The sequence below is a fragment of the Chionomys nivalis genome, chromosome 6 (assembly GCF_950005125.1).
Source record: "Chionomys nivalis chromosome 6, mChiNiv1.1, whole genome shotgun sequence".
Classification (NCBI taxonomy): Eukaryota; Metazoa; Chordata; class Mammalia; order Rodentia; family Cricetidae; genus Chionomys; species Chionomys nivalis.
In genome coordinates, this window is record NC_080091.1 from 75,163,334 (window position 1) to 75,191,064 (window position 27,731).

Consider the following 27,731-nt stretch of genomic DNA (forward strand, 5'->3'; position numbering starts at 1 on the left):
ACTCCAAAGTACCAAGGAGCTATCAGTGCTGCTGAACAATTCACTTGATCTCCCTGGGATGTTATATTTCTAAGAGTTACAACATTATTTCCATTTATTAAGAACTACGTCATAAGTAATATAACTATCTCATTGAATAACAATTCTCCAGGGTATCATAACCCCATTTCATAAATGAAGAAGCAGATTCTTTAAGAAGATTAAGTGGAGTCCCTCCAAGCCACCACAAGATTCTGTTGGGTCTGCCCGCCTTTCTCATCTCTGCCTCAAAAGGGATCCTTTTCATCTTTCCCGTCTCTTGATTCTGGATGCTGGCTAGAGCCTGCGTATGCTTTTTATGGTACTTTGGGCTTTCTTACTCTTTCTCTAAAGATCTCCTCCTGCGTTTTTGTCCTGTGGCTGATTTTCAAGCCTCTAACTCAAATGCCATGGCTTTCCCTCTTTCTGTTCGCCACCTTCCTCCTCTGAGCAGCTGCTTTGATTGACAGCTTGTCTATTCGGGGAGTTTTTCTTTTAAATTAAGTCTAATAAAACTGTCCTTGAGCTTAAAAGACAAAACAAAAAAACACAAGTTATATTCAATACATTGTTATTTGAATACATGTCCCTGTAAACTCCATATATTAAGCTTTCTTGTATATAATTCTGCAAAAGAAAAGAAGCTAAAATGCCAGTATCTGAAGATAAATAACCACATGTTATTCCAGATTCACATGTTAATTTGATTTATTCCCCAAAGTACATCAACTGATGGGTGATTGTCCAATAATGTTATTTCTTTTATTAAAAGTATTAAAAGTATTTTCCCTCCAAAATATACAAATAACTCAAGAAACTTGACATTAAAAGAACAAATAATCCAATTAAAAAAATGGATGGGGTACAGACCCAAACAGAGAACTCTCAACAGAGAAATCTAAAATGGCTGAAAGGCACTTAAGGAAATGTTCAAATCCTTAGCCATTAGAGAAATGCAAATCAAAACAGCTCTGAAATTCCATCTTACACCTTTAAGAATGGCCAAGATCAAAAACCCTGATGACAACTTATGCTGGAGATGATGTGGGGTAAAGGGAACACTCCTCCATTGCTCATGGGAGTATAAGCTAATACAGCCCCTTTGGACGTCAGTGTGGTGATTTCTCAAAAAATTAGGAAACAACATTCCTCAAGACCCAGCAATACCACTTTTGGATATACACCCAAAGGATGCTCAACCATACCACAAGAACATGTGTTGGGGACTACAGACCCCAGACCCTAAATTTTGTGATCCCCCCCTTGCCTGCCAGAGTAAACAACCTGTTATGCTTGCAGCTGCTCTGAGCAAAACAACTTGTTTTCCTGTGCTTGCCGCTGCACTGAGCATGAGATCCTGATGGCAGGGGTGTGGTTTCTGGTGGTTAGAATGTGGCCATTGGTCAGGGAAGGCACTAAATAAGTTGCCCTGGAACACAATAAAGTTGGCATTCTTGTTTCAAAGATGAACTGTGTCTCTGTCTCTGTCTCTCTGTCTGTCTCTCTGTCTGTCTCTCTGTCTCTGTGTGTGTGTGTGTGTGTGTGTGTGTGAATACCCAGCCCCTTGCCTGGCTCGCGCACCATCCCATAGTGCAGGCTACAGACATCTGAACAATGTTCAGAGCAGCATTTGTAACAGTCAGAACCTGGAAACAACCTAAATGCCCCTCAGCCGAAGAATGGATAACGAAAATGTGGTACATTTACACAATGGGGTACTACACAGGGGAAAAAAATAAATTACATCTTGAAACTTGTGGGCAAATGGAAGGATCTAGAAAACGCCATATCGAGTGAGGTAACCCAGACCCAGAAAGACAAATATGCACTCACTCATAAGTGGCTTTTAGACATAAAGCAAAGAAAAAACAGCCTACAGTTCACAACCCTTAGACAACAAAGAGGACCCTAAGAGAGACATACATGGATCTAATCTACATGAGAAGTAGAAAAAGACAAGATCTCCTGAGCAAATTGGGAGCATAGAGATCATTGGACAGAGTAGGAGAGCAGAGAAAAATTTACAGCTCAATAAAAACAATAAAAAAGTATTTTCCCTTTCTCTAATCTAGTGACAGTAACAGAAAGAAACAACAAAAAGATATCCCACGAATTTGTAGAATATGAATTAAGCACTTTTCTGCCATCTCCTCTGCTTTTAAAATCATATTTTCCAGACATAAGTTTTAATTCATTGTGGTTACTAAAGTAGAATTTTGTTACAATTTATTCTTTGAAGTATATGGTAAAATATATGTTTGTCTTATGAAAAGATCCACTGTGTTGCTATATAATGTAATTAGTTTATATATCATGAGTAACTATGTAAAATGCCAAATACATTCAAACGTATATTTTTTTAAGCTATCTTGTATCCCTAAAACTAACACTATTTTGACAGATGACCACATTTGAAGACTACAAGCTAACAACCTGTTACAGATACCATCTTAAAATCTTCCAAGAGACTTCTTGCATGAAGATATGGTACTTTCCATTCATTCCTGGCTCTTTATTCACCATGACTGCTCAGGCTCATAATGGAATTTTAGAAGTTGACTTGGTTTGGCAAGTATGAAATGTCAGATTCAGTCTACTAGAAATAAACAGGAAATATTCACCACCAAATAAAACCCAAACACAGCAGCATTAATTGTTAAAAGGTGCTTGAATGTTGAGTCATAGAACTACTCGATCAAGTAGAAGGCATGTAATTAAGAGGCTGAGGTTGAATTATGAATGCACACTGTCATCTCATGACTAACCTTGGGGAAATGGTTTCTTCATGGTGTGCAGGGAAGCTAAGCTTACTCACGGGATCTGTGTCACCAGTGTCAGTATTCCAACAGAAACACAATAACAACAATAGCAGTGATAAACTGGGCAAATATTTTAACTAGTCTTAAATAGAGCAAGCTGAATCATAGTTTGTTACTTGGAGGAATAATGGCTTCCATCTGTGTAAACTTGATGAGCTAAATAAATCACTCAGACCTCAGTAGTCATTTACTCTTGACTGCTATTTTAACAATTCAGCTTTAAGAAATATATCCTTCAATCTTCATCTCAATAAAAGTGAAAGAATTACAATATAGGAGACATGAAGTAGATCCTTGAACTAGAAACCAGTCTTCCCTTCATCATTCTTTCAAAATGTCAGCACTTCCTGCAGCTAAACATTCATGGAGCAAGCAACTCTAGCCTCTGGAGCTAGATCTAACAGAGAAACCAGAAGAGAGCGTGTTCCTACAGGAGACACAAACAGTGGTTCGGGGAAGACAAAACAGTGGTCTAAGTGATGAGTAAAGGTCAGAAGGAAGATGAGGATGTAGTACAGGAACTGCCATGCAGGCAGGAAGTAGAGAGACAGAATGGAACTAGAGTAGATTGAGCTAGAGAAGCTGGGGTAAGTGGCCTGAGAAATCCTTGCACGGAGCTGAAAGAACTGTGGTGCAGCCAACTGATCCACTTTGACAGCTCCCTGAGCAAATATCAAGTCACTCCAGGCCCGCTGACTCACATCAGAGATAGCTGACTTCTACTGAGGGCAACAGAAGGGTCTTTAACAACTGACTGCATTGTCACTTGGAATACACTTGGAATACAGTTGCCAAATGGATCTGAGGACTGAGTTGGAAGCTGTCCTCTGCCACTGAGATACATCTCTCCCTCTTTTGACTTTACTTTGAGACAGGGTCTCACTAAGCTGTCTAGACTGAATTCACTTGGTAGCCCGGGCAGGTCTTGAAATTTGCAGTCCTCTTAACTGAACCTTATGAGTTTCTTGGAGTAGAAGACACCATCACTAGGTCTAGCTTCAGTGTTTATTAATAACCTATAATATAATGTTCTAGAGACAGATAAATGGATTTCCTCCTAGACCCCTAGCAAATGTGACCCTGTTCCAAATCTCTCTTCCTATTTTATATTTCTAATATTTGTCACTAACAGGAAGTTATCTCAGTAAATTTTGGGATAAAGGTAGCAATGGAACAGAGCACTCTGGCTTTAACTGAATGTCACCATCCTGGGTGCATGGATAGTCATAGTCTGTCACCAACACCTTATGGGCTCTGCATTATAGCTTGATAGCATACAAGAATAGAAAGGTTGTTCACACTTTTCTCTCTCCATCTCCCCTTACCCCCATCCCACCCTACCCCCAAGATTCCAATTTTTTGCCCAGCAATCTTGTCTATTTCCCATAGCCAGGAGGATAACTATATGTTTTTCCTTGGGTTTGCCCTCTTGTTTAGCTTCTTTAGGACCACAAATTATAGACTCAGTGGCCCCCTATCCATGGCTAGAAACCAATTATGAGTGAGTACATCCCATGATCTTCTTTTTGGGTCTGGGTTACCTCACTCAGGATAGTATTTTCTATTTCCATCCATTTGCATGCAAAATTCGAGAAGTCATTGTTTTTTATTGCAGAGTAGTACTCTAATATGTATATATTCCACACTTTCTTCATCCATTCTTCCATTGAAGGACACCTAGGATGCTTCCAGAGGATGAGGGGAACTTGGGGAAACGGGATGATTGGGGATATAGGAATGTTGGATAGGGGAGCAGGGAAACTCATATCTTAGTTAAGGGAACCACCTAAGGGTTGGCAAGAGACTTGAACTTGGGGTGGCTACCAGATGCCCAGGGAAATGTCCCCAGTTAGTTCCTTGGGCACCTGAGGATAGGGAACCAGAAATGAACCTATCCTATAGCCATACTGATGAATATCTTGCATATCACCATAGAACCTTCATCTAGCGATGGATGGAGATAGAGACAGAGACCCACACTGGAGCACCGGACTGAGCTCCCAAGGTCTTAATGAGGAGCAGAAGGAGGGAGAACATGTACAACGAAGTCAGGACCACGAGGGGTGCACCCACCCACTGAGACAGTGGGGCCGATCTATTGGGAGCTCACCAAGGCCAGCTGGACTGTGACTGAAAAAGCATGGGATAAAACCGGACTCTCTGAACATGGCGGACAATGAGAGCTGACGAGAGGCCAAGGACAATGGCACGGGGTTTTGATCCTACTTCAGGTTCTGGCTTTGTGGGAGCCTAGACAGTTTGGATGTTCAACTTCCTAGATCTGGATGGAGGGGGGAAGACCTTGGACTTTCCACAGGGCAGGGAACCCTGACTGCTCCTGGGACTGGAGAGGGAGGAGAAGAGGAGTGGGGGGAGGGGGAGAGGGGTGGGAGGAGGAGGAGGGAAATGGGAGGCGGGGAGGAGGCGGAAAATTTTTTTTTCAATAAAAAAAAAAAGAATAGAAAGTAGAAAGGTTGGGTATAGAGTTTCTCTCACAAGCATTTAAAGTCCAGTCACAATAAACTAGGGATGATAAAGTCATCCAGTATGAGGCCATCTGCCTTTAACTCCAACACTCTGAAGACAGGCAGGTCGCTATGCGTTCCAGGCCTACCTGGTCTACATAGTGAGACCCTGCCTCAATAGATTAGATAGATAAGTAGATAGATAGATAGATAGATAGATAGATAGATAGATAGATAGATAGATAGATAGGTAGGTAGGTAGGTAGGTAGGTAGGTAGGTAGAGAGAGAGAGAGAGAGAGAGAGAGAGAGATGATAGATAGATTTGAGAGAGAGAGAGAGAGAGAGAGAGAGAGAGAGGAACGAGTCATCCAGTCTGAACTAACACAGAAAAGAGACGGCACTATTTACTAGAAGCAAATATAAAGGCAGCCACAAAGGAAGCAGCAGCACGTAGGAAGGCCACAGGTGAAGCACACTGAGCACCTAAAAGGCATTAAATACAACTGCAGTCAAAAGCACCAGGATGTGGGAGGGAAGAAACGAAGAAGATGGAGAGAGAGCTGAAACAGTAAGGACAGAGCAGATCCATAGACTTCCTCAAACTCGAAGTTAAGTGTTTTCCCAAAGGGCAGAGGAGAGCCACAGAGACCTTCCCAGGGTATTGGACTCAGACCAAGCACTAACTGCACACAGAAGAAATGTGCTTCCTTGTCTGTATGTATCATCATATTAGAGAATAATGAATAGTCATTTCTTCCTATTGAATGTTCTCATTTTGCGCTTTATTTAACCAACATATTATTTTGGGTGTCTACTATGTACCAGGCACTCTACTTTAGACTAAGGATCTTAAACCATTCCTTAGAAGTCATTTCCTATACTTTCTTTACTATAATATTGATATATCAAAAATACCGTTGTCAAGCCAAATGTGGTGACGAGCCTTTAACCCCCAGCTCCCAGGAGGCAAAGGAAGAGGGGTCTGTGACTTTTGAGTTCATGGCCAGCCTGATCTATGTTGCAAGTTCCCAGACAGCAGTGCCACACAGAGAGACCTTGTCTCAAAAACACAAAAACAAAAACAAACCTTGGTCAAGTCATAAAGGTTTCATTGAAGTCACTATGCTTTAGAAGACAAGAACTCCAAAGCTGCTCAAGAATAGAAAAAAAGCACAACCAAAATCAAACAAAAACACACACTCATAGCAACACACACAACCTCTCATGTGGGCTCAGTAACTGAAAAGATCATTGTAAGCAATCTGTGTCCACTCACATACATACTTTTAAAAAAAAAAAAAAAGGAGGTGGCTGGCCAGGTGGTGCTCTGTTTAAGAGCATTTGCTGCTCACCCAGAAATCACCAGTGCCTCCTGCTTCAGAGGATTTAACAGTCCTTGGGCCTCTGTAGCCACCTATAAATGTCTCTCTCACACACACCCATTTTTTATATTAAACTTTGATTTTATATACAGGAAAAGGCCCTCTCTAGCAAGAATGCCAGCAAGTGCTAAGACAGTTGAAGGGCAATCTGGGCATTGTGCTGAATAACCCCCATCTCTAAAGCATGAAATTTAGACAGAACCCAATACAGCCTGAAATTTGTTAAGTCCCCAAGAGTTTCATTTTCAGAGTTGGTACCTATTTCTTCCTTGGCAGTGAACACAGACAATTAGGAACATCAATTACTTACTTGTCATTCAACTGCAGTAAGTCTTTCCATTTCTCCTTTTTCCAATGTGGCTAACTTCAGAGGGTTCCTGATATTATTTAAAGGAACCATAATTTCCATTTAAATTATAAATACCAAAGTTACACTGACCAAGAGTTCAGTCTTCTCACGACACAGAGATCACAAGCTATTCGGAATTCTTCAATATGGAAGAGGTTTAGGAGGTTGATTACGCATTCCTTATGTCAATGGGACAGTATGTTAGCAATTAAAGACAAATCTACCTGCAAACCCCTCTGCTTAACATGTAATTCAAACAGAATTCTAAAAAAGTATATATGTTAAACACAATTCTCCATCACAAAAAAACAGCCTATAATGGTTCTGTTATCTTCAATTTTTTAATACTTCACAGTGGGCACTTCTATTCTTTAAGTTTTAGAGAAGAATCCATAAATTATTCATAAATTCTGCTTTCTAAAATTGTAGCTGAGCCCAGAGCACCTCCAGGTCTTTATCTTTTTTTCAACTTCTACAAAAGTAGATAAACAAAAGAATATGACCTGCCTTATAGAGTTGCTTTTGAATAAATTGTGACAATATATCTTAAAACAAAACTCTGATATGGAGTGATTCTTTTTTTTTTTTTCTTTCAAAGTGACATGTCAACAAAATGCATTTGGAGGAAGGAAGAATAGTTGTTAGAAGCAAAACAAACAAAGCCCCAACAAATCAAGAAACATACAGGCATGCACGTGCACACACACACACACACACATCAGTCCAGAGCTGGGACATTGCTCAGTGGTCAAGTCCTAGCATGCACCATGCATTATGTCAACCCTTAGCATCAAAACAACAAAATGGTCTTATCAGGAGTTTTATGAGACCAATCAAATAGACATAAGACAATCCCACAACATACAGTGCTATTTCAGTCAACCATACTGTGCTGACATTCTAGACGAGTATAGTGCATGCAATTATACACCATATCTGATTCTTGATGATCACAGTAAATACTGTTTGGTGTGGGAGAATGATCTGAATTCTGTCAATTATATTTTAAATAAACGCTGATTGGCCAGTAGCCAGGCAGGAAGCATAAGTGGGACAACCAGACAGGAAGTAGAGGCGGGTCAAGGAGAACAGGAGAATTCTGGAAAGAAGGAAGGCCATTCCTCGGCAGTACTAGCCCAGCCACAGAAGAGGCAAGATGTGACTGCCTCGCTGAAAAGGGTACTGAGCCATGTGGCTAACACAGATAAGAATAATGGGCTAATATAAGTTATAAGAGTTAATAAGAAGCCTGAGATACTAGGCCAATCAGTTTATAACTAACGTAGACCTCTGTGTGATTTCTTTGGGACTTAATGATTGCGGGAACCCTGACAACAAATGGCAAAAAACTCAGTCAACAACTGTTAGTGGGTTGATGTACGCACTGAATTTACTTTTATTATTTTAGGCTGTATACCTTATTTTGTTATCCTGTCACAGAGAAAGAGAGATAGAGAGACAGACAGACAGACAGAGACAGAGAGAGAGACACAGAAAGAGAGAGGGAATGTTGTAGAATATTATTTTCAGGCGTGTGACTTTTGTTTATGTTGCATTTGACTAACTGTGAAGTTGTGATTCTTTGTCTATCTAAAACACCTGATGATCCTAATAAAGAGATGAATGGCCAATTGTGAGGCAAAAGCAAGAACAGGAGGGGGCCAGCAGGCAGAGTATAAATGGAGATATGAGGAGAAGAAGGAGCAAAGGAGACAAGGAGAGGACATCAGGAGACAGCTACCCAGCTACACAACAAGTCACGGAGAAAAAAGCAAAGAAAGGTATACAGAAATAGAGAAATATAAAAGCCAGAGGCAAAAAGTAGTCAGGTAAATTTAGTTGGCAAAAAAGAAGCCAAGCTAAGGCTAGGCATTCATAACTAAGAATAAGCCTTTGTGTGTGATTTATCTGGGAGCTGGGTGACAGGCCCCCCAAAAGTCAAAAGAGTAAAATATCCCACAATGGGTGTGTGCACGTGTTCACACACACATGCATGCCATGGCACTTATGTGGAGGTCAGAAGACAGTTTCAGGAATTCATTTTCTACTTCTACCGCATGGGATCTAATTGAAGTTGTCAGGTTTGGTGGCAAGCACCTTTCCAATCTCTCTGCCCATCTCTCTGCCCCTCCTTGTCACAATATTTTATTAACACAATGACTATTTTTTTTAACTATTCAATAAGTATAATCTAGAAAGCCCACGTTGTTCATTGGCTTAACCTTCTCTAAGTCCATAATTCATCCCATCTCCAGATGCTGTTCTGGATGTATAAAAGGAGCACCCACAACCATTCATTCATTCAGTCACTCATTTGGTTTTTCATTCAATATCTCAAGGGCCAGGACCTATTCCAGGTATGGGATAAAGTGGCGTATGAAACTGATAAGTATCTCTACTATCATGACTCTCTCTACCAGAAAGAAATAATCAAAAATAGAGCATAGACAGCTATAATAGAAAGAGAAGTGCTGAGGGAAAAATGCAAGTTAAACAGCAAATAAGTGCTAAGGTGGACGGGAAAGTCTTGGGAGCCATGCGGCCTCATTTCCAACCAATACATGAGCGTTTGTCCAACAGGACTCCAGATGAGGCAAAGGCCACATGGACAGTCTCATGCTAAAAGGACCAGTGGACTTCAGGACAGCATAGAATACAGCTGGGACTATGTAGTCAGCATGCACTCTTCTCTCTTGTAATATTAAAGGCGGTTTTAGTGTCATTTGTCAGTCATGCATGAAACAGACGTGACATTCCTGCAAACCCATTTTTTTCTCGATTATCTTCTAAAAATCATTTGGGAGATGATGCTTCTCAGGTTTCTTGTCTTGGTATGACAATAGTCACTCTGGACCCTGAGAGCTGTTCTGATTCAGAGCAGATAGAAACAGAAAGTTTTGAACATTATTGTTGTTCTCAAAAATATGTGCCTATGTTTATCACTTTTTAGTTTTGAAAAGACAGGATGTACCTGGCTCAATATTTGGGCAACCAGCAAAGTGATAAGTTTTGGTTTTGGTCTAAAGATGTTTTGATATAAAAAAGTTGGGAAAAACATATTTGACATATTTGTTTTTGCTGGAGGTTAAGTTTGGAGGATGGGAAAAAAACTTGTCTGTTAGTATGGAAAAACATGCTTGTTTTTTTGATGTATAAATAAAGACAGCTGGAGATATTTGAAGCCAGCTACTTGTAAGAAATTCATCTGGTAGTCAGACAATTCATTTCTTTATGCCTACATCCCTTCCCCATCTCAGGATCTGAACCCAGGCTGTGACAGGACCATGGTGCTGTGAACAGAAATAATCCTTCTGTACACTGTGAAAATGTGTTTCTCTCATTGTTAATAAAAAAATTGATTGGCAAATAGCTGGAAGAATTTTCAGGACAGAGTGAATGCTGGGAAGAGGAGGGGCAGAGTTAGAGGAGTTTCCATGCAGACACAAAGGAAGCAGGACATGCACAAAATGAGGTAACAAGCCATGAGCCAAGAGGAGCAAGAAAGGAATAGAAACGGGTTAATTTAAAATGTAAGAGTTAGCAAGTAACAAGCCTGAGCTCCACCTACACCACAGTAGGAAAGGACTTGCTGAAAATGAGGAAAAACTTGGGGCAAGTATGTGAGAAGGATCCAGGAGCAATGGTGTAGGAGGGTCTTCTGTCTATGTGGTACCTTCATTGGTAAATAAAGAAGCTGCCTTGACCTTTTGATAGGACAGCCCTTAGGTGGGTGGAATAGACAGAACAGAATTCTGGAAGGAAGAAGGCAGTGAGGCAGACGCCATGGATCTCCTCTCCGAGACGGACACTGGTTAGACTCATGCAGGTAAGCCACAGACAAGTGGCGATACACATTAATAGAGATGGGTTAATTAAGATGTGAGAGTTAGCCAATATGACGCCAGAAATAATGGGCCAGGCAGTGTTTAAATGAATATTATTTGTCTGTTGTTATTTCGGGGTATAAGCTAGCCAAGGGCTGGGAGCTGGGCGGCGGGAAGTGGCCCACAGCTCCATTTTACAACAAAGCAAAGACCATCAGGAGTCAAGGACAGGAGGGAGGACACCGCAGGGCCTATGCAGAGGATAGTAAGACCAGCTCAACTGGAAAGGGGCAGACAAGGAGGTGAGAAAGAAAGGTCCTAGGAAGCCAGGTAGCTCTCCATCTTGAAATCCACTGTAAGTCCTTGGTTTTCACAAGGAAGAGTGTAGGAAGAACAGGAGAAATGGGTACTGTAACCAGAAAACTCAGCAGCCCTGGACCATAATCAGTTGGAGTACATGCAATTGACAATCAGGTAAAAATTGAAGACACTGAAAGTCTAAGAGATTAGAAAGAGTGGGGCTCGGGGCCAAGAACAGAAACCCATTTCAATATGAAAGAGGATTCTGCCTTCTTCCTGCCAAAATTATTTTACAAAATCCAGGGAAAGGTGGACAGGGATGGCCATGCCATGCTGTAATGTATTTATGTTCTCGGTTTCTCATTTGCATTGGCAGGGACTTCAATGGCTGTAATTGCAAACAGCCTATTATAAAAACTGTATTAGCAATAAATTGTTATTATAAAAGCTTATATCATACTTAGAAACTTGCTTTTTAAATGCTATTCCATTGCAGGCACATTTTTTGCCAAGTACACATCTGTTCTGCATTTGATCCTCACTGCTCTCACCGAGAAGCTTCTACAGAGCTGTCAGGTAGTAGTAGTTGTTGCTATTGTGATGGACAGATGGTATGTGCTCAGAAAACTGAGATGTATTTCAATTCCTTCTTTGTGGACAAATCATTCTATGTTAAATCCTTCATTCGTCCAAGCAACTGAATCGAAGCTAACATATTCCCCCTAATTATTGCTTACAATTTCCTCAGTATATATCTGTGTCTTTTATGATGCACTTTTGATGGGCATCGAAGAGGCTCCTTATGGAGTTGGTTAGCCATTTGGACAAGAAACTGCTCTTGCCTGGACTTCTTGATGTTATACTGTATGAACTGGACATGCAGGACCCACAGAGAAATAACTACTGAACTTGCCTAAAAGTGAGACCATCCTTTGGGGTTCCTCCTTCATGAAATGGTCTGCCAGACATTCTGCAGGACACAGAAGAAAGAAACTGATGGGCTTTGCCATGACCAGATCTTCAAATTTCCTGCTTCATGGAAAAGTCTGCTGGATACTATTAGGCTGAAAATGGATGCCCCAATGTTACAGAAGAACTTTGGGTGACTGTCCAGGTAGCGAGATGTCTTGTCAATTCTAGAGTTTTAGAAATTGCTTACAAGGCACTTCCTGATAACTTAGGTAATATTATATACTTCTGGGGTCTTTGATGAAGTTGAAGAAGATAGTTATAATTATGGTTTTCCTTATTTATGATAAAAGATAAAATAGATATAAATATTGTAACTGTAATTCTTACTTGATACCTGTTTTGTTATATGTAATTTTACTATATCAAAGTTAAAACCTTCCTTTTTATTTGAACAGAAAAGAAGATATGGTGTGGGAAGTCCTTCTGTTTGTGTTGCTTTTATTGGTTAATGAATAAAGCTGTTTCAGGCAGTGGCTTAGCAGAATAGAACAAGGTGGGAATTCCAATCAGATAGAGAAGGAAAGAATGCAGAGTCAATGAGACACCATGTAGCCCCTGCAGGAAACAGACACTGGATGAAACCCTGCTGGTCAGTCACAACCTCATGGTGATGCACAGATTGATGCAGGAAGGTCATTTGTCAATAAACAAACTGCCTTGGCCCATTTGATAGGCTACCCCTTAGGTGGGTGGAGTGAACAGAATAGAATGCTGGGAGGAAGAGGAAGTGAGCTCAGACTCGACAGCTCTGCTCTCTGGAGCAGACGCCATGCGCCATGCTCCCCTCTCCCCGGCAGACGCGATAAAGCTCCGACCCAGGATGGACGTAGGCTAGAATCTTCCCGGTAAGCGCTCCTTGGGGTGCTACACACATGAACAGAAATGGGCCAAGCAGTGTTTAAAAGAATAGAGTTTGTGTGTCGTTATTTTGGGGCATAAGCTAGCCAGGCAACCATGAGCCGGGCTGTGGGAAGAGGCCCGCAGCCCCTACTACAGATGGTGCCCACGTGGATAACTGCATCCACAGAAAGCCTGAGAAAGCTTGGGAAAGAATAGAGTAAAGCGTGTTTTCTTGGTAGCAGCAATTTCTCGGGTCTGCTCTGCTTGCTAGAGGCAAGCAAGTGCTCTCATCTAAGAGAGGCTTCCTGACTCAGCTTCAGCTGTGAAAACTTGCAGCTCATTTAAGAGGTCCTGCCATGAAACACTTAAAACGGTGTTGGTGAAAAGCTGAAGGCATGCTTTTCGGTTTTCAGCCGTAGCAGGAAAAAAGTTGTGCTGTTTTAAAATGCCGGCTTTCTGGGCCATCCTGCCAGGGCAAACTCTGACTGTTTGAGGCAGGAGGGCTGACTACAGAGAGAGGACTTGAATGTTGTCTGTGGATATAGTATTGCAGCTTGTTTGCTGACAAGGACCTTGAAACGCCACAGAGTTGTGGTGATAAACATGGCTACAGCCAGTACCTCAGCCATGAGGCTGGAAAGCTAAGGAATGTGCTGGATCCAGCCGTCAAAGCCACGGCTTTCATCCTACTGATATTGCTTGGTAAATTAAAGACTCATGTGGTCAGAAAAAGAGAGATATACAGTAAAGAGAGATTCAAAGACAAAGAAAACTTTAAATGATTTACAGTGTGTTTAAAAATATATGCAGGCTGAAAGATAAAGTTCTTAAAAGTAAAATAAGGAAGAAAGAGAGTAGTTGGGTGTGGTAGTACACACCTTTAATCCCAACACTTAGGAGACAGAGGGAGATTGACCTCTGTGACTTCAAGGTGTGGTAGCACACGCCTTTAATCCCAATGCCTGGGAGGCAGAGACAGACAGATCTCTGAGAGTTCAAGGACAGCCTGGTCTAAAGAGTTATTCCAGGACAAAGATATACAGAAAATATAAAACAAAAGTAAAAATAAACAAAATAGAGTTAAAATAAAGCCGCACAAAGATGGAAAGTACACAGAAAATCTTGATACTGTATGCTATTATGCTCTCTTTGAATTGTTTGAATGCTGAGGAAAGAGCAACATCTGCTAAAAGATATTTGTTTATAAATGCTGCTGAACTAATCCAAGATAGATATTTTCAAAATACCTTGACTTCAGAATTTGGATCTAAGGATATGATACTTTGGAAAAGAGTTTCTTCTTTTGTTTTCACAGATGAGACACTGTGGATTGCTTCTTTGATCACGATATGGTATGATAGACCACGCCCTCCTGAAGGGTTGCTGTGAACACCCTTAAAAAATTGCTTCGCTCAACTGCCAACTGAGATGAACCTAGCACACAGGTTATACCCTGAAATATCTGATTAACAGCGCCCCCATTCAGCAGGAAGCAGTTTGGAGAGAAATAACTGCGCCCATATTCCCATATATTGTTTATAAATGTTCTTTTACATTTCAAGAGGGAGATGATATAGATGTGAATAATTTGCATTGATATGAATCTTGGTTTACTGATATTAATTTAAGGTCAATTTTATTATATGTATATGTATTTCTGATATTGATTAAGGTATTGTGATTGTGTAGTTCACTTAAAAATGTAATGTGTATAGGTTGTTAATGGATAATTATCAATAATAGTCAAGTTTGTAGTCATGTTAGTTAGATTTTCTAGATGTGCATGCATATATTTCAGATAGGCATTCATCATATCTTTCAAAGGCTAGAGAATATGGTATTTTAAATGTTTTAATAACTTAGGGTTTTTCATGACAATGAGACACTCTGCTCCTGGCAGCACCAATCTACTTCAAGAAGGAGATGGGCATCGAAGAGGATCCTTATGGAGTTTGATAGCCATTTGGGCAAGAAACTGCTCTTGCCGGGACTATTTTATAAACTGGACACAAAGAACCCGCAGAGAGAGGACTGCTGAACTTGCCTAAAGGTGAGATGATCTTTCGGGGTTCCTGATTCATGAAAGAGTCTGCGAGACATTCTGCAGGACACAGCAGATAGTGACTGAACTGCCTTTAAATTTCCTGCTTCATGGAAACGTCTCTGGATACTATGGGCCTTTAGGCCGAAGATGGATGCCCCAACGGTACAGAGGAACTTTGGGTGACTGTCCAGGCAGTGAGATGTCTCTGTCATTTCTAGAGTTTAGAAGTTGCTTACTTTTTGTTTGCTTAGGTAATATTGTATTCTTCTGGAGTCTTTGATGGAGTTGAATAATAGATAGATAGTTATAGTTATAGTTTTCCTTAGTTATGATAAAGATAAAATAGATGTAAATATTGTAATTTTTACTTGATAACTGTTTTGTTATATGTAATTTTGCTATGTTAATGTTAAAGCCTTCCTTTTTTTTTTTTTTGTTTAAACAGAAAAAAGGGAAATGATGCAGGAAGGTCATTTGTCAATAAACAAACTGCCTTGGCCCATTTGATAGGCTACCCCTTAGGTGGGTGGAGTGAACAGAATAGAATGCTGGGAGGAAGAGGAAGTGAGCTCAGACTCGACAGCTCTGCTCTCTGGAGCAGACGCCATGCGCCATGCTCCCCTCTCCCCGGCAGACGCGATAAAGCTCTGACCCAGGATGGACGTAGGCTAGAATCTTCCCGGTAAGCGCTCCTTGGGGTGCTACACACATGAACAGAAATGGGCCAAGCAGTGTTTAAAAGAATAGAGTTTGTGTGTCGTTATTTTGGGGCATAAGCTAGCCAGGCAACCATGAGCCGGGCTGTGGGAAGAGGCCCGCAGCCCCTACTACAACAGATTAATAGAGATGGGTTAATTTAAGATATAAGAGTTAGCTAGCAATACGCTTAAGCTATTACTCAAGCAGTGTTTTAAATAAAAAAATAGGTAGATTAGTGTTAGCTTACAATAATAATAATAATAGTAGAGTGAATACTTGTGAGATATTATTTATAGACAATTTACATTGGTATAGATTCTTATATATTGACACAAATTCAAATTATATTTGTTATATTGAGTATGCTCCTATTTCTGTTTAAAATATTTGTACACATATGCAAAGTTATTTTGTCATATTGTATGCATGCATGTTTCTACCTCTGTTAAAGACATTTTGCATGTGGATACAATTTTAGGATATATTTATCATATTATATTACACATTTACCTCTGATCAAGATACTTATACACTGTTTACATTTTGAGACCATTGTCCTTAATTGCTGCACAGTTGTTTAAAGATTGTCTAATATAAAAAAAATTAAAAAAAGATTGTCTAATATAAAGTTTTAGTGTTTCAGCTATATAGGTATTAAGAATTATAGGTCAATAGTCATCCATGTTTGTCATACTTATAGTTAGACTAATCAGGTTATTTTGATGTATAGAGACTGCATAGGTAGGTAATCTTCAACAACTGTAGAATATGGCATTTAAATAACTTAGAGTTCTGTTGACATGAGACACGATTACTCCTGGCAGCACCAATCTATTCCCAAGAGAATGTTGAACACTGAAGACACTCCACTTGGAGCTTATTTTCTTCTTGGCAAAACTGGCCTTTGAGCAAGGAACTGCCCCTGCCTTGACCACTGACAAAGTGCACAGTGACAAAATGCACAAGCAGGACACAAGGAAAAAGACTGTCAAACCTTGCCAAGACAGGGTAAGATGGTTTTAAATTTTTTCCTGCCTCTGAAAAATAGTCTGTCAGTTACTCTAGGCCTTAGCCAAAGTTGGTTGCTCCAATGTTGCAAATGAGACTTTGGGTGATTGCCCAGGTAGCCAGTTGTCTCTGTCATCTACTGCACATTTTGGAAACTGCTTGATTGCATTTCCTGCCTACTCAAGTAATATTATCTGCCTTCTCGGGTCTTCAATGGGGTTGAAGACTAGATAGTCGTAGTTACTTTCCTCTTATAACTTAGCCAAGCCATTTCTAAATCAAGACTTGGACTCCCTTAATATAGAATAATTATTAAAACATTTATCATATGTTTCTTGCTTAATATTGTTAATGCTGGTTGTAATTCTAATTTTTATACTTGACATATATTCTTATCGTATATAGTTTTGTATTAGGTTTAGAAATCTCTTATTTAGACAAAAGGATGGAGAACCTCCTTCAGTCAATGGCCTTTGAGAGACTGAACCAGATTGGGCATGGCCTTGGGTACCAAAAAGATGCGGGCCCACCCACGCACTCTCTCTCACTTCTGCTCTGATATCTGGATGCTCTTACTGTTCCCTGTTGTGATCTGTGAGTCCTCCCGTTAAATAAAGAACCCCTTATTATACCCTATTTGGAGCTAGTGTGGGATTACTTCATCTTGTGCATTTCCCTTCATCTGGCACGTTCCCCTTCACACTACCACTGCCATTGTTTCTCCAGTCCTGCCCCACTGAAGCCTTCTGCTTTACTCAGACCTCTCTAGACCTCATCTTTGACATTTGTAGTCACACTCTCATCTTTGGGTGGCACTTAAACTCGTTTTCTGTGGCATTCTTTCAGAGTCTAATAAGAAGAAAAGAGCACCAATGAACGCAAAGCCAATATAAATGGACACAGTCTAAGTACTTGCTCAGTGGTGGGGCTAGATCACAGCAGAAGCTTAGGTAGGATGACTTTTGTTTAAAATACAAGAGGCACAGATAGCATTTAGAGCAATGCCCTCATTTTATAGATGAAATTAGGTACAGAAAATGTGTCAGCATGACTTTGGTTGTGATTGCCTAAAAACAGCAATTTAATTTAGCTTAAACAATGAAGAAGTATATTTTATCCCATATTTTGAGACTCAAACAGTAGGTGAGAACCCAAGAATTGCTCTTATTTACAACAATCTGAGTCACTGACCTTCCCTGTTGCAGCAGTTTAAGGAGTCCTGGGAGTTAGGGAGAAGAGTAGTAAGAAGGAGCTAGGGCTATGTTTGAGTCACTTCAGGAAACAAAGATCTGACAGTCCCACTTGCCTCATACCCACTCTTTAAACTTAATTCTGTTGTGGAATATTAGGTGAAGATGTGTTGGATTTATTTATGCTATGGGACAGTTGTTTAATGATGCAAAGATGTGTTGCATTCTTTTATGCTGCATTTGTTTAATTCTGAGAGTGTGTTACTTTGCTGTCTAAAACACCTGATTGGTCTAATGAAGAGCTGAACAGCAATAGCAAAGCAGGAGAGAGAGACAAGTGGGGCTGCCATGCAGAGAGAATAAATAGGAGGAGAGAAGGAGAGGATGACACCAGAGGCCAGCCACCCAGCTACACAGCAAGTCACAGAGTAAGAAGGGAAGAAAGAGATGTAGAATAGAGAAAAGTAAATGTCTCAGAGGCAAAAGGTAGATTGAGTAATTTAAAAAAAAAAAAAAGCTGGCTAGAACAAGTCAAGCTAAGGTTGGGCATTTGTAAGTTAAGAATAGGTTTCAGTGTATTTATTTGGAAGCTGGGCGGTGGGCTCCCAAAGAGAAAAGAGTGAAAAAGAAAACCAATCACATAATTCTTTATTGATTTTTTGGGAATTCTATATCATACACTCCAATTCCACTCACGTTCCAGTCCCTCCATAACTGCCCCCACCCCTGCAGCATGTCCCCGCAAAAGAACCCTTCCAAAAATTAATTAAAAAACAAAACAAAAAACCCTACCTCCCTCCTCATCTTTCCAACACCTCTTCATCCATCCTAGTGGCACTGGGAGCTATGTGGGTCACACAGTGTACCCTTTTGACCAATCAGCCCCACCCGCAAAATGTTCATTGCAATGAGTCATTTGTCTGGTTCAAGACCTCTGGCACACCATCATCACTGGACCCTCACCAAAGCTCCTCTCATATCCTGCTGTTGCTCACAGTCATGGAGATCCTGCAGATATCACTCTGAAGGACCACACTCTTCACGTGCTCCAGCAGGTCATAGATGGGGTAGATGTTACAGTGGGTCAACTCGAGGTCCAGGATGTGGGTCTGGGTGGTAGCTGAGCTGGTAGGTTGGGGCCACTGCAGTCACCCGCCTTTGTTGAGGGGTGGAAGTCATACTGATTGCGGGGGGGGCAGCTCTTCTGTGGTTGGGCAGTGTTGTAGAATATTTTTTTTTATTTTTTATTTTTTTTATTCACACACTTTATACTGTGTGAAGATGTGTCACTGTGATTGGTTTAATAAAAAGCTTAATAGCCAATAGCTAGGCAGAAGGTATAGGCAAAACTTCTAAACAGAGAGACCTCTGGGAAGAAGAAAGGCAGAGTCAGAGTCACCAGTCAGACATGGAATAGTCAGAAAGGGCATAATGGATATGAGGTAAGGAGCATGTGGAAGAATGTAGATTAAAAATAGGAGTTAATTTAAGCTATAAGAGCTACTTAGAAACAAACTAAGCTAAGGATGAGCCTTAGAATAAATCTCATTTTAATAAGTTAATTATTAAATATTAAAAATATTATTATTAAAAGTCCATGTCATTTTTTTTGAGTTGGCCGCCCAAAAAGAAAAGTCCATCTATGGGATGGGGCCAGTTCTCCTGTTACATTATCCAGAGAGAGGCAGGGCCAGCTATCCCAGGGCCAGTGAGGGGGTGGGGCCAGCTCTGAATGGCCCTTGGATCTCAAGGCTCCTATGAGTCACCCCACATGGTAACACAAGCCATAGACATCATCACAGACCCCAGTTACAGCAGGAACACAGACTCAGACATGGTCCTCGGCAGCAGCTTGACCCAGATGTCACCATGGCCCCAGTGGCAGCACAGACCATGCAGATCAGTATGACCCCGGTGGTAGCAAGGCCCTCAGACACCAGCATGGTCTCAGGTGTTATACCCATTTCTTAAACAATCGCTGGCAAGGGAAAAGGCACTTTAGGAAAGGTCCAGTTGTAGTCCTGAAGTAAGTCTGACGTAGAATGGATGCTGGAAAGACTAAATACACTGCCAAATCAAAACATCTATTAAGGGTCTGAGGCTGCTTCCACTCCTAGCTGTGCTGTTGAATGTGTAAGGGTTCGCATGTTTTCTTGTCCTCTAATCAACCCCAATTCCTCTTATTTTACAACCTTTTCTCAGGATCCTTCTTGTCCTTTGCCTTTAGGCTTCTACAAAAGAGAAAAGGAGTATGGGAAGCACTGACATAGAACCAGACCTCCACCTCTCCAACTGCACATGACACCTTAAGTCACATGACGAAACTGACAGGGTTAGAATGAGGGATGACAGAATCTGTCTCACAGATTTGAGAGACATGAAATCAGTTAACATATCTTAAGTGTTCAGAAGAGACATGCCAAGTCCTCTCTTAAATGTGCTCTATGTCCTAATGGTATCTCCTGTCTAGTCTCTTATGTTCTCTAGTTGTCTATAGATATCTACCTCCCTGCCATGCAATGATCTCAACATAGTTCTTCCTACGAACTGCTCCCAACCCCCACCAGGCAAAATGGGGATAAATGTCAAGATAGGCCCATTCTAAGCAGAGGAACTAAAAGAAAGGAAGCTGTTAAAACTAAGTGTCTCTGATGTCAAAGCCTTGAAGAGGCTTTTCCTGAGTTCTTGCTCCTTAAACTCCAACTATTTCTACTTTCAAAAGTTTGATCAACATTCTTCCTTTGATTTCATTAGCTGTTAAACACCTTTTACCACTCCCCTGTTTTACTGAAATTTACAATTTTTTTCTATTATTCTATAAAAACCCATCATGAACAAACAGGACTTCCTATACTAAATACTGAAGTGACTTGATTTTGTGTCTTTTTGAGTCCCTGAGTCTGGTCAAGAGCTTGTCTCTCCTCTGGGTCCCATATGGCAGCACAGAAGGGAAGACACTGGCTCTGAAATCAGACATTCTGGGGGCATTTCTAGCTCCACATCTATGTATTTACTGTCTTATTATCTCAATTTCCTTACCTGGAAAATGGGGAAATGATCCTAGTTGATATACTGTAAAACTTAAAATGACTTCCCAGCCACAAGATGCTTGGGAATGAGCCTGACACAATAGTAGGTTCTGGACAATGTTACAGAGCTGATGACAGTGGTGCCCTCCCCGTAAGGATGTCTCTTCTTCACGGCATCACGTCAGGCCGAGTAGCACCCTGTCCATGTGGACCTTATTTCCAATCTTTGAGACACAATCACCTTAAGGCCCACTCTTCCATGAGGTCAACCTAACTGCATTTACCTGACACCTGTCTGTAGGTGTGGTCAACCTAACTGCATTTACCTGACACCTGTCTGTAGGAGTGGTCACGGGTAGCAGCTCCGCTCTGGTCAGGTCAGATCTGAGCTCTTCCCGTGACACCACAACAAGAACAGTGTTGCATGAAGACAGGAATGCTGGTTTGCCTTCTTTTGTGTCCTCCGATTTCTCAGCTCACAGAAAGTACTTAACTGTTAGTTTCTGAGAACCCCACCGCCATCATAAGGACCTTGGGAAGAACAGCAAGCTCTTGCTCTAGTTCCTCATTATTTATTTAAGCAGCAAGAAGACAAAAACAAAACTTCCCAATTTTCTTCCCCCCCCCCAAAAAAAAACCTGTTTTGTTTAAAAATACAAGATAGATAAAGAAAATAAATACTCTTATTTCACTTCTAATGCATTTAAAAACTAGCGGGCTGAAGAGCTGGCTCAGCTGTTCAAGAGCACTGAGTGCTTTTGGAGAGGACCCACGAGCACTCATATGTCAGCTCACAGCTGTCCGTAACTCCAGTTCCAGGAGCTCTGACACCTTCTTCTAACCTCCATGGGCATCACACATGGACACAGACATCCACTCAGGCAAAACACTCACACACACACACAAAAATAATAAGTAAATATACAAAACAACAATAATTCTTCTAAGAATGTGAATGAAGAACAGAGTTGAAAAAGTGTGGCCATGTATGTTTTTATTGTCAGGTCTATAGAAAATTTGTATTTTTGAAACACTGCGTGACTTCAAGTACACATGTTCTTTGTTTGATTTCTCGAAGGGTGTGAAAAAAAAGATATATACCTTGAAACAAAAACATCATCCAGTGGTGCCCAAAAGCATATTATTTAAATATAAAACATGGCTCTGACTCATACCTATTTGGGTTGCATTTAATCATCTGAGAAAGCCATGTATGAAGAGAAACTATAGAACCCCAGACTTAATTCCTATAAAACTATCTATTAAATAGAAATCAATACATGGACTCACTTCTCAGATGTTGGAAAAATCTTAATATTATATCTGATGGCACTCCTATAAAATGCCATGCTCTATCGCTTAGTATATTTAGTAGGTAAGATTAATTATATATTTAAAAGTGGCATTTTCCTAAATATTACCCATTGTGACTTTTCTACTTGAGTATTGTTTCATGCATTCATTCTTTTTCTCTTCTTTTAAAAACAGGATCTCATGTAGGCCAGGATGGCCTGGAATTGGCTAACTAGGCAAAGATGACCTTAACTCCTGACTCTGCTGCCTTGATCTTCCAAGTGCCAGGATTATCATTTCATTTCTTCTCTATAGAGATTTTCTGTCTTAGATAAGAAAAAAGGAAGAGGAAGAGAATGAGAGAAAAACAAAGCAAAGCCACATGTCTTACTTGGATTGTGCAAGGCAGCCTGGTGCAATCACGTTCTGATTTTCCTCCGTGGCCTGGACAGCGGTGAGCTCTGCCATGTTGACCATCACATCGTTGGTGTGGCCCGGAAGCTGTGGAAGCACTGAAATGATCTTCTCTACTAAGTTGTCTCCATGATGTCCAACCGCTCCTGTGAACCACACAAGCAAACATAAACTCAAAGCGGACAGAAAAACGTTGACTGGATGCATGCTTTACGATGTCTCTTCTACCAAAAATAAAACAACTGATGCTTAATAACAACAACTTAGAATTATGCTGTTTGTCATGTAAGTCATATTCTCAACTACCCAGTCAATGTGTGCCTCATGGATTGAATGCAATGTTCATGAAGATGGGTTTCTCATATGCCTTGGTTACTGCTATATCTCCAGAACCTAGTACAGTAAGCAGACCTGTAGCATCAATAACAGTCTGCTAAGTAAAGTATCAGCATGTAGTCAGTCAGTTCGCTACTGTCATAGGTGATGCTATCCTGAAATTCTGAAGCTGAATTCTATTTTTATTTTGATGACAAATACACAATGGCCTGGGCTGGAGAGCTGGCTCAGAGGTTAAGAGAACTGACTGTTGTTTCAGAGGTCATGAGTTCAATTCCCGGCAACCTCATGATGACACACATCCATCTATTATAAGATCTGGTGCCCAGAACACTATATACATAATAATAAATTAAAAATATACACAACGACCAGGAAAAGCTTGCAGGTCAAGTAGGAATGACCGATTTTCCTGCCACTACAGCCTTATCTCTGTGATGACAAAGGTACCCTTCCTCTAGTTTACCTGGTATTCACAAGCTCTAGCATAGAAAGGCAACCAGCAGACTTTCACTAAATATTTGTTGAATAAGAGGGAGAGTAAGTAAACACATGGTAACAGCTTATAATAAAAAACATTCACCAACATTTATTGAACGCTTTCTGTATATCAAGATCTGTCATTGTATGTATCAACTCCAGGGATAAGGGTAAACAACGGACAGAGGATGCAGCTTAAGTGGTACCTCATTTGCCTAGCATGTGTGAAGCCTGGTGGTTTCCAGTACCAGATAAAACAAGAGTGGTGGTGGCCCATACCTGTTATCCTAGAATTTGGGAGATGGAGGCAAGACATTCAGAAGTTCAAGATCAAATTCAGCCACACAGTGATTTTGAGGCCAGCCAGGACTACATACTTGAGATCCTATCTGAATAGTAATATCAAAATTTTAACAATAAATGTACTTTAACTGAAAGTGAAGACAAAGATATAGTCGATGCTTTTTCTATGAATACGAGTTTCAGTCACTTCCAGTCTGCTCACATGCTACTTCCCAGTGCCTCTCTGTCTCTCTGTTTTGCCATGTCATAATAATGGGACAGAAGGACTAAACAGGAAGGCCCTCAGGAATCAAGGAATCATCATCACCATCATCAACCCGCTCATGGCAGTAACTACTACCTACCCAGGGCTCCCGATGTACCATGTATCAAATTCTATCCCGTGTACTTCTAATTTATAATTTGCGGTTAATTATAACAACAAATCTTTAAGTGTGAATTATTATGATTATTTAAACAATAGCTGTTCTATTCAAATTACAACTTGGATCCAGTAAGGTCTCTCTTGAAAGTGAACGCGCTTAATTCTCAAACAACTGCAAATATTCTACATTTTTTTAAAAACCTTGGAGCTTATCAACTGCCTCTAAAGGGCAAGAAACTATGTAACGTAATCATCACTGTCTTGCTAGCACCTGAAACAGTGCTGAACACAGTGGATATCCAACAAATGTTTACTGGAAAAGATGAGGTAATAATATTTTCAACAATGCACACTACGGCCATATTTGCCCCGTTAAAGCATTTAACAAATTATACCATACTCTGTCTATGTCCACCCCTCCTCCACCAGACAAAATAACTCCAGACGCTGTCAAATTAGGAGCTGATTCATTTAGTTCATCTTTATACTGTCAAGCTCAATATGAGGCCAATAAGGCTGGATCAATGCAAGGGTCCTGTATCTGGGAATGCCAAGAAGAAGAACCAGAAATTCCACTTACCTGTGAGATCCAGAGTTCGATCCACAAAGACCACGGAAGCCCGGCCGGTAGAGGTCTTCTTCCTATTCTTGGCAGGGGCATAATTTGCCAGATCCGTAGCGATGACCCGACTGAGGGACCCCACAGCGAAACACTCCTCTCGTACCCCAAGATGCTCACACAGCGAACTGAGGCCTGACACCAGGCATCTGATGTGCAGCAGCAGCTCGGGGGTCAGGGCAGCGGCATCCACTTCCCCCAAGCTGCTCAGCTTCCTCTTATCCTGTCTGGCACTATTAAGGACATGCACATCCCCAGGTAGTAGCGGGAAAAGGGTAGCAAAGGCGGGAGTGAAGGCAAGGTGGGGAGCAGCAGGGGCGAGCAACAGAGGGACGTGCAGCACCTCGGCCGTGTAGTTCACGTTGCCCATCCAGTCACATAACCTCTCCTCCAGCTGCTCGAACACCGGCTGCTGCCCCTCCAGCTCGGCCGCTGCGGCCGCTGGTACGTGGTTAGCAGTGAGGTGGACGGCGTGGCTCACGGCCGTGACCACCACACAGTACTGAAAGTGACTGCGGCGAACGATGTCTCGGAGAGTGTCCACCGTCCGGCCTTTCAGCAGACAGCTCAACACGAACACCGCCCGGGGCTGCTCGGCTCCACCGCCGATGGCCCCGGGTTCAAATTCCCTCAGGGAGCATGCAGGGCCCTGCACCGCCTCCAGGAGCCTGCTCGAGCCGCAGCTCCAGTGCAGGCTCTCGGCGCAGGCGGCGTCCAGGTAGACCACGGACCACTTCACTTTGGCCAGCACCTGCTCCCAGCCTTGCTGGGCAAAGGACAGGACGCCCGCGGCGCTCATGGTTCGGGACTCACCGGCGGGCCGGGGGATCTGCAGGGTGGTGGGCAGAACTTCAGTCCGAACTCGGAGCTTCCGGACACTGAGTACCTTGAGACTTTGACAGTCAACACAGTCCACGTGGGCCAGTCAGTGACTCGCCAAGGGCGCGCGCGCGGTGATGACGTAACAGGCGTTGATTGGCTGGCCAGGCGCGCGGGCTGGCGGGAGGAATCTCTATGTTGGGCGTGGAAACCCGCTGTACGTAGAGATCAGTCATCCTGAAAGGTTGGGGCCTTCTGCTTTCTAGGAAGGAATTGAAAGGGGTTGTTTGTTCCTCACTGTCAGCTCACGCCACCTTTTCTTCTCGGTTAAGGATTCTTAGGAATAATAAAAATCTATCCTGAACTTTACTATCCTTAACACAGGCACTTCCCCATTCCAACTTTGAGCAGCCAGAGAAAATAATGAAATTGCTGCTACATCGTAGTTTTCTGTGTTCAAGTTATCTTCCGCACACAAGCCTCGTGAAATACCTGCTAGGACCAGCAGGATGGCTTAGCGTGTGAGAGCTCTTGCAACACAAGCCTGATGACCTGTGTTCAATCCTTGGAACTCAATGTAGAAAAAGAGAAAATGAAAAACCTGGAGTCCACAGTTCTTGCCCTCTCCCCTTCCCTCTTCCTTGGTACACCGTTACATTATATTCCTAAAGCTAGCCATCAAGGTCTGTTCTCTTCTGTGACCACTTCCTTATGCCTGACTAAAACTCCAAGGTCCACCTATCAAAACACCAAGGTCCAGCAATGAAAATTCATTATTTACCTACACTAGCTAACATGTCACCAACTCGTCCCAACACAAACTTCTTTTTCTTCTAAAAAACCACTCCTGCAGCCGGAAAGTGGTAGCGCACGCCTTTAACCCCAGCACTCAGGAGGCAGTGGCAGGTGGATCTTCGTGAGTGAGAACCCAGCCTGGTCTACAAGAGCTAGTTCAAGGACAGGTTCCAAAGCTACAGAGAAACCCTGTATCGAAAAAAACAAAAACAAAACAACAAAAACAAAAACACTCCTGCAGAAGAAACACCTATACAGGGTGGGTTTGTTTGTTTGTTTGTTTTTTGCACTATACAGGGTGGCCAGGGTGGGGGTAGCAAAATCTATGTCCTGAGAATTTGGTGTCTGGGTGTGTTCTATGCTGACTCCAAGGCCCCTCTCAGAAAGGACTCTAAGAAAGGTTTCCTTCTGCGGTCCCCACGATCTCCCTATGGCAAGCACATAATCTCCCCCCCCCCCGCAACCAACACAACACACAAATACACACACACACACATACACAAACATAATGAAAATTTTCTCTTTTCTCAATCTTTCCTCCTACATCTAAATCTTCATCTGCTTCAAAACTTCTACTTTCTAGTTCTTTCTCCTTGCTATCCCCCTAGCCAATATCATCATACCTCTGGACAGCTACGATGATTCCCCACCATTTCTGCTCGCCAAACATCAAAGATCCAATGACCAATTGAAACCACTTCCTTATGCTCAAAAATTTACACCGCATAAATCTTGCTCTCTCAAAACAAATTCCAAGTCTACCTTTTGGCTGAAGGTATTTCCTAACTCATCATCGCCTCTATTAGACTGTTGTCAGAATTGACTGGCATATAGCACATAGTTAAGTCGTTTACTAAAAGTGCTTATCACATCAATGAGCTAAAGTTCTTATATAGCTGTTTTCTTAACATATTTATCACTAGGATGTACACTACAGGACTGGAAACACCCCAAACCTGAACTATTATAGTTGAGATATATGAAGAAAAGTTCTCAGAAGAAACATGGACAAGGAACTTGAAAATAAAACCACACAAGAATAGAGCCAGTCTTTACTTTTGGTTTAAAGTAGTAGGAACCTTTAATTGGTTTTAAGGAACAAAAATAATCTATTACCCTGTGGGTTTTTTGAAAAGGGGCTCCAGATTATTATGTGAAAAACTAATTTGAAATGTTTTACACACACACACACACACACACACACACACAATCCAAAGGTCTTTTTGCTCATTTCACAACTAGTAAAGTTTAGCAAACGTAGCAAGATTGAGGAGTAACTATATTGATCTCTATTTGGAACCTGTTTTATTGAATTGTGGAAGTATGCATAAGATAATTAACTATTTAAAACACATTTATTGATTGATT

General features: G+C 41.4%; 1 protein-coding gene across 1 annotated transcript in view; it reads right to left on the bottom strand.

The window, feature by feature from the left end:
• The window catches only part of Scfd2 (sec1 family domain containing 2), a 336,750-nt gene extending 311,090 nt beyond the window's left edge, over positions 1-25,660 (bottom strand). The window contains exons 1-2 of the mRNA XM_057773027.1: positions 24,711-25,660; positions 22,625-22,793 (exon numbers count right to left, since the gene is read on the bottom strand). Of these exons, the coding sequence (XP_057629010.1) occupies positions 22,625-22,793; positions 24,711-25,548 (1,007 nt within the window). The 5' untranslated portion in view covers positions 25,549-25,660. The remainder of the gene's footprint in view (positions 1-22,624; positions 22,794-24,710) is intronic.
• Positions 25,661-27,731: the final 2,071 nt, after the last annotated feature.